Source organism: Ursus americanus, chromosome 17 (assembly GCF_024610735.1).
Source record: "Ursus americanus isolate L20-20 chromosome 17, mUrsAme1.1.p, whole genome shotgun sequence".
Classification (NCBI taxonomy): Eukaryota; Metazoa; Chordata; class Mammalia; order Carnivora; family Ursidae; genus Ursus; species Ursus americanus.
Window position 1 is genome coordinate 10,034,429 of NC_142143.1, and position 6,947 is coordinate 10,041,375.

At 65.7% G+C, this 6,947-nt stretch overlaps 1 protein-coding gene across 1 annotated transcript; it reads left to right on the forward strand.

Moving 5' to 3' along the window:
• Window positions 1-1,916: 1,916 nt before the first annotated feature.
• Window positions 1,917-6,332, forward strand: SLC16A8 (solute carrier family 16 member 8). Its single transcript, XM_045779550.2, has 4 exons — window positions 1,917-2,130; window positions 2,830-2,973; window positions 3,201-4,028; window positions 6,016-6,332. Exons 1-4 carry the CDS (start codon window positions 1,917-1,919, stop codon window positions 6,330-6,332), a joined length of 1,503 nt encoding a protein of 500 aa, XP_045635506.1.
• Window positions 6,333-6,947: the final 615 nt, after the last annotated feature.

The window sequence follows — 6,947 nt, forward strand, 5'->3', positions numbered from 1 at the left end:
CTGCTCTGCTCCCACACAGCCCCTCACAGCCTTCATTGTAAGCAAACCCTTAGATCCGTCCTGAAGCCCTCAGGCTGAATCCACCCCCCTCTGGCCCTGTCTCTCTGCAGCTCTAGGTTTCCCAGGAAGTGGGGGCCTCTCCAGAGGGGGAGGGGTGGCAGTCTGGGACCACCAGCAAGTGGCCCTTCGGCAGCTTGGGACACAGCCCCCTTTGTTCTGTCCCCTCCCGCCCTCTCCATCCCAGGCTCTCCGACCTGGATTAGCCGATCCAGAGGAAAGCCTGGAATGTGGTGGGGGGTGGGGGGCAGGCGAGGCACTGAGGTGAGTAGGGCTGCTGGGGTCTCTCCAGGGCAGGGCGATGCCCCCAGCACACTAGGACCCCCCACCCCCACCCCAGAGCGGGGCTCTGTGTGTCCTCTGCCCAGTGAAGGGGTCTCCTTCTCTCTCTAGCTCTGCTGGGAGGGCCGGAGACAGGGACGCCCACCGTGAGGTCCAGTGTGGCCCTGCGCTGCGGTCAATGCCCTGTCCCTTCTCCCTTTCCAAGCAAAAGCCTCTTAGAGGGCGGGGGGTGGGGAACACTCTAAGCCCGAGGCCCGAGGGAACGAGCGGTGGGTGAGAGTCAGGCCGGCGGCTGCTCTGCAGACAAGCCTGGGGGTCTTTGGCCCGTGCCCCCATTAGGCCAGGCTGCCCAGGGGGAACCAGCGGGGCACCCCTCCCAGTAGGCCTCGGGAGATGTGAGGCTGGACATCCAAACCCACGGGACGGCTCAGGTGAGTGTGGGGCGAGAGCTGCCAGGACCACCCCCTTGTCCTGGTCTTCAAGGTGTGGGGACAACAGGCAGGAAAAGCCAGAACCTGGTCCTGGTGAGAGGGTCAGAATCCCAGATCCTCACGGGGCGCTTGGCATCGCCCAAGTGCGGTGAGGAGGGGTAGCGGGAGGGAAGGAGCCCAAGCTGTGGGCTGCTCCCCCCTGCCCGAGAGGCCGACCCGCCTGGGCTGTTACGGGGGGCACAGGTGGCTGCTGGGTGAACCCCCGGCCGGAGCTCCAGGAGTGTGAGAGAATTTAGAGCTGTTTTCTGCTTGTGAAGGGTTTGGGGGGCTGCTAGGGATTTGGGGAGCAGAAGGTCTCTTCAGTGCCCCCTCAAAGGTCCCAGTGGAACCAGAGATCTGACCACCCCCCACCAAGACTCCTGGTTGGTGCGGGGTAATCAATCACCCATCTTACAGGTGGCAAAACTGAGGCTCAGCGAGGGAAGGGGACGTGCCCAAGTCACAAAGCAAAGCCATGGCTAAGCTGGGAAGAACTGGAGCTCAGCTCCCTTGGCTCCCAAAGCAGGCTAATGTTTTTACGGCATGTCCTGGGTTTTTTGTTTTTTGCATAATGTTCTGATGACAGTAGTCATTTCTGATCATTGAGAAAAATGAGGAACATATGGCAAGGCCCGGGCGCAAAATAAAGCCACTCATTTTGTAGTAGGCGCCTGGCTGCCGTCTCTGCCCCACACCCCGTGTTAGTTCCTGCGCTGAGACCCTCACACGTGCACATGGGATCCTGGTGGTTCCCCGGGCACAAGGAGCACACACTGCCCCCCCCCCCCACTCACCAGCACCCCCTCTCGCGCCCCCGCTAGGTCCCTAGACAAGGAGTGTCCTCCGGAGGGCGTCTTCCTGAAGTCCCGACTCAGGTGGGAACGATTCTGTTATCCACCCCTCATCTTTCCCCAGGCCCCTTGGAGGCGGGGGGATTGGAGTGCGGTTCTACCTCGGTTTCCCCTTCTGGCTCGTTCCAAAGCAGGGCTCACGTGGGTAGCCCCGTGCCTCAGTTTTCCCACGCTGGGTCTCCACCACCCTTTCTTGTCGGGGCTACAGACCTTCGCGGCTCCCTCTTGTCCCCTTCCTCCAGCAAAGGCAGCAGCGATGGGCGCTGGCGGCCCCCGACGGGGTGCGGGACCCCCAGACGGCGGCTGGGGCTGGGCCGTGCTGGGCGCCTGCTTCGTGGTCACCGGTTTCGCCTACGGCTTCCCCAAGGCCGTGAGCGTCTTCTTCCGCGCGCTCATGCGCGACTTCGGCGCGGGCTACAGCGACACGGCCTGGGTGTCTTCCATCATGCTCGCCATGCTCTACGGCACCGGTCAGCGCCCCCCCCCTCCGCGGGTCCCTGCCCTTCCCCCAGACCCCTGGGGCGGGGGCAGCACGGAAACCACTTTCTTGCCGTGGACACGCTGGCCCCAGAGACAGGGGAGGAGAGGGCAGGAAGGGGGCAGCGGCGCGAGGTGGCGCCCACAGCCGGGTGGCGGACCCGGCCAGTTTGGCCAGCAGGCAGGGCCCCTCCATTCCTGCCAAAGACCTACAGCTTCTGTTACAGGTGGGGAAACAATCTAAATAAAATATGAAATAAAATTTCCCGCTCCCAGCTTGCCGGCGCCCTGACCACCTGCGGGGGTGGGGGGAAACGCTGGCGTTACCCTGACCGCATGGAGGTGGGGGTAAGGGGTGGACAGAGCCCAAGCAGCCCAAGGGACGGTTCCAGCTGTGCAGATTAAACAGCGACAGGCGTCTGCCTCTTCTGCTTTGGGTTCTCTGTTCTCAGGAGGGCTGGGGCTGGGGCCTCTGGACCAAGACGGGTCCCTCCCTTGCCTCCCCCGCAGGGCGCTGCCTCCTTGGTCTGTCCCAGCCACGCTGTGTGACCTTGGGCAGACACCGCCCTCTCTGAACCGAGGGTGCCCTTATCCCTTCGAGCCATCTTCTGGGGGCTGGGAGGTGCCAAGCCTGGAGTGTCCACGGGAGAGAGATTAGTCCGGCCTGAGCGGTGACCGTGCCCTGCCCGCAGGTCCAGTCTCCAGCATCCTCGTGACCCGCTTTGGCTGCCGCCCGGTGATGCTGGTGGGTGGGCTGTTGGCCTCGGCGGGCATGGTCCTAGCATCCTTCGCCACGCGCCTCCTGGAGCTCTACCTGACGGCCGGGGTGCTCACAGGTGAGGGCGGCCACGACTCGCCTCCCCTGCGCGGATGGGGTTGGCCGTGCGGGTTGGGGGCGGGGGGTGGCGGGCGTCCTCTCTGCAAGGCCTCCGGTCCTCAGTTTCCCCTCGAGAGGGGGTTGGCCCTCCCTGTCGGGGCCCGGCCCCCTCCCTCCCGCTGGGGGCTGGGGGCTGGGGGCGGGGGCGAGCTCGGGGAGCCTGGCGCAGCGCCGCCTCGCCCGCAGGCCTGGGCCTGGCCCTCAACTTCCAGCCGTCGCTCATCATGCTGGGGCTGTACTTCGAGCGGCGGCGGCCCCTGGCCAACGGGCTGGCGGCGGCGGGCAGCCCCGTGTTCCTGTCGGCGCTGTCGCCGCTCGGCCAGCAGCTGCTCGAGCGCTTCGGCTGGCGCGGCGGCTTCCTGCTGCTCGGCGGCCTCCTGCTGCACTGCTGCGCTTGCGGCGCCGTCATGCGCCCGCCGCCGGGTCCCGGCCCGCGGCCTCGCCGGGACAGCGCGGACGACGCTCCCGGGGAGGCGGAGGCGCAGCGCGCGGGGCTGCGTCTGCGCGAGGCGCCCCCTGGCGGCCGCCCCCGCCGGCGCCTGCTGGACGTGGCCGTGTGCGCCGACCGCGCCTTCGGGGTGTACGCCGTCACCAAGTTCCTGATGGCGCTCGGGCTCTTCGTGCCCGCCATCCTGCTGGTGAACTACGCCAAAGACGCGGGCGTGCCCGACGCCGACGCCGCCTTCCTGCTGTCCATCGTGGGCTTCGTGGACATCGTGGCGCGGCCGGCGTGCGGCGCCCTGGCGGGCCTGGCGCGCCTTCGACCCCGTGTCGCCTACCTCTTCAGCCTGGCCCTGATGGCCAACGGGCTCACGGACCTGAGCAGCGCACGCGCGCGCTCCTACGGCGCCCTTGTCGCCTTCTGCGTCGCCTTCGGCCTTTCGTACGGCATGGTGGGTGCGCTTCAGTTCGAGGTGCTCATGGCAGCGGTGGGCTCGCACCGCTTCCCCAGCGCGCTGGGCCTGGTGCTGCTCGTCGAGGCCGTGGCTGTGCTCATTGGACCGCCCTCTGCCGGTGCGCCCCGCGGGAGGAGGGGGTGCGGGGCTAGTTTCCTAGAGGGAGGGAAGCGCCCTCCCTGTCCCAGATGGAGCTTCCAGGGATGAGAGGAAGGGCCCATCGACCCGGACAGCCCCGGGGCGGTGTGTGGGGGGGGGGCTTCCCATGGCGAATCAGCCCCTCCTCCAAGGCCGGTACCGCTAGCTCCGGGTGGGGGCGGAAGGGCCAGGGAAAGGTGCCGGGAGGACGTTGACGGCCGCTGACCCATTGGGTCATCTCAAGTGTTGGCTCCAAGTCCTTGTGCAGATGCTTATTCTCCTTTTGCAGTTGGGACAACTGAGGCATAGGGGCCTAGTGCAGTGCGGTCCCAGAGTTCCAGCAGAGCCCCGCCCAGGGCTAAAAGCCCTACCTTTGGAACACTGCAGCCTCTAAGGGTGACCAGGATAGGGCCAGTGTCTTTGAGGAAGCAGCCGTGAGGCCGGGAGCAGAGTCGGGGTGCTCAGGGTGCTCATGGGGTGATGACCCTGGAGCCCAGGGGGGCACCCTCCCTCATCTGTCCAGCGGGCCATGGCCAGCCCCGCCCTGGCTTGGTGAGGCTGCTGTGCAGGGACAGGGTCCCGGCCTTCCACTGCGCACCGCCCGCAGGGCACTCTACTGTCATCCGCCTTAGGCAATCACCATGATGAGAAGCCAGGGAAGGGTCCCTGCCGGGGCCGGCATACAGGACAGGGTAGACCCCACGGGACAGGACGTAGGATGGTGTGGGGCACATTAGGGCGACAGTGTCCCTATACAAGTGAGAGAGGAACTGAGCTTGGAAAGGGGGAACGTTAGGGCCCTCCTGGGTTGGCGGCTTGTCCCTGAAACAGCAGAGAGCCTGTGAGCAAGAGTGCTGAGGTCCGGCTGTGGGGGGAGCAATGAGGGGAGGCTGACTTTGCTGGGGCCCAGGCTGCCGCTGAGATAGGGCGAGCTGCCCCTCCTTCCAGGGCTGGGCTAGCCGAGCACCCTCAACAAGCCTTGTCATCTCACCCGACTCAGGGTGAGGGCGGCCCCCCAAGCCTACCACCGAAAGCCACAAAACCAGCCCCCCTGAGGCTCAGGGATCCAGCTTCCATTTTCTCCTGTGACCTGGGGGGGTGGATCTAATAGGGGGTAAGAAGAAGAAGAACACTGCAGGGCTGAGTGTGGGAGGGGCAGGGACAGGGCTGGCTGGCTGGGCAGGGACCAGGAAGGCAAGTTTGGGAGCAGGGCTCAGAGGGGCTCGGGCAGGCAGCCGGCTTGGGGGACACCGGGAAGCCTCCCTGAGGCTACAGAGCTGTGGACCCAGGGGTCACAGCCTGGGGTGGTCGGGGACAAACGTGCCGAGAGGATGGAGCCCACAGAGGAGCCACACTTGGGGGGAGAATATTTACCATTGAAACTAAGAGATTTTCCTGAGTACGAAAGTAGTACATGCCCAGAGAGAACACTCGGCCCAATACAGCGGGGGAAAGAGGGGTTGCAAGCCCCAAGTCTGACCCCCAGCCCGCGCTAGTTTAGGGTACCAGGGCCCCGGGCAGGGGCAGGAGGGGGCTGGGGAGGGAGACAGACAGAAAGCTGAGCCAGGCCTCTGAAGACCAGGGGAGTTAGGTGGAAAGAGCAAGAGTTAGGGGCCCCCAGGAGGGTGAGGCTGTGCCCAGTGCCCGCCCCCCCCCCCAGCTCGCTGGCTGGGCAAGTCACAGGGCACATGTGGGGTTTCAGTCTGGCGGTGGAGTGGGGGGGCTTGTAACCTGTAAAGTGCTGCTTCCCCAAAGGCCCCGTATCGCTTAAGAAACTGAGGTCCGAGGAGGTGGTGACATTTTTAAGGTCTCAAATGGCAGAACACGTGTGTGGTTTCGCCTCTGTAAAACGGGAACAAAGCCGGGGGCATGTCTGCGTCACCCAAATGTAAACCCCACCAGGTTGTGGGGAAGGGTGAAGGGTGGGGCTCCCTGCGGGCCCTCACTGCCCCCTCCCTCCGCCCCAGGCCGCCTGGTGGACGCCCTGAAGAACTACGAGATTATCTTCTACCTGGCCGGCTCCGAGGTGGCCCTGGCCGGGGTCTTCATGGCCGTAGCCACCAACTGTTGCCTGCGTCGCTCTCGGGACACCCGGCCAGGCCAAGGTGCCGAGGGCGGGGCCAGTGACACCGAGGACGCTGAGGCCGAAGGGGACTCGGAGGCCCTGCCCACCGCTGCTGAGCCACCTGGCAGCCTCGAAGCCCGGGAGGTGCCAACCCCGGGGGCTCGGCCCGCGGAACCAGAGGTGGAGGCCGAGCCAGGGCCGGACCCCAAGTCTGTATAGCCCCGGGGACCCCAGGCGAGGTGGCTGGGACTTGGGGAAGGGGGCTTACCCTCTCAGAGCCCCGGCGGTCCCAAGAGGCCTGGCACGCTGGAGGCTGCTTTGCAGTGGTCCCCCCTGGGGTCCGGGGGGAGCTCCTCCACCTGCCCAGTGGGCCGCGGCCAGGCCCTGCCCCAGTGACGCTGCTGTGCGTGGACAGGGCTCAGCCTGTGGAAACTGGAGTTCATAAAGCTCGGCTGCAGGACAGGTTCCGCTCCTGTCGTTCCTGTGCTTCCCAGCTCTGGGGGCGGGGGGAGTGGTGGGAAGGGGTCTGAGAGGCTGTCCCCAGGGCCCTCGGCCCCAGAAGGTGTTGGGGAAGGGGGAAGAGGGGGCGTGGAGGGGGAGGCTCTCTTGCACTTTGACTTTTCATCTCTTGGGCTTGGGTCCGAGTGCGGGGAGCCCAGGTCTCGCTGTGGCTGGAAAGCCTTCAGGATCTCTTCCCTCTCTGAATATGTTCCCACAAATCTGACACCCAGCACTTTCCCTCCCAATCATGAGTGTGGAAACCAGGCCCAAGAGTAGGAAGGAGCCTTCCCACCGCAGACCCCTGCTACTCAGCAGTGGGCTCAGGAGAGCCCA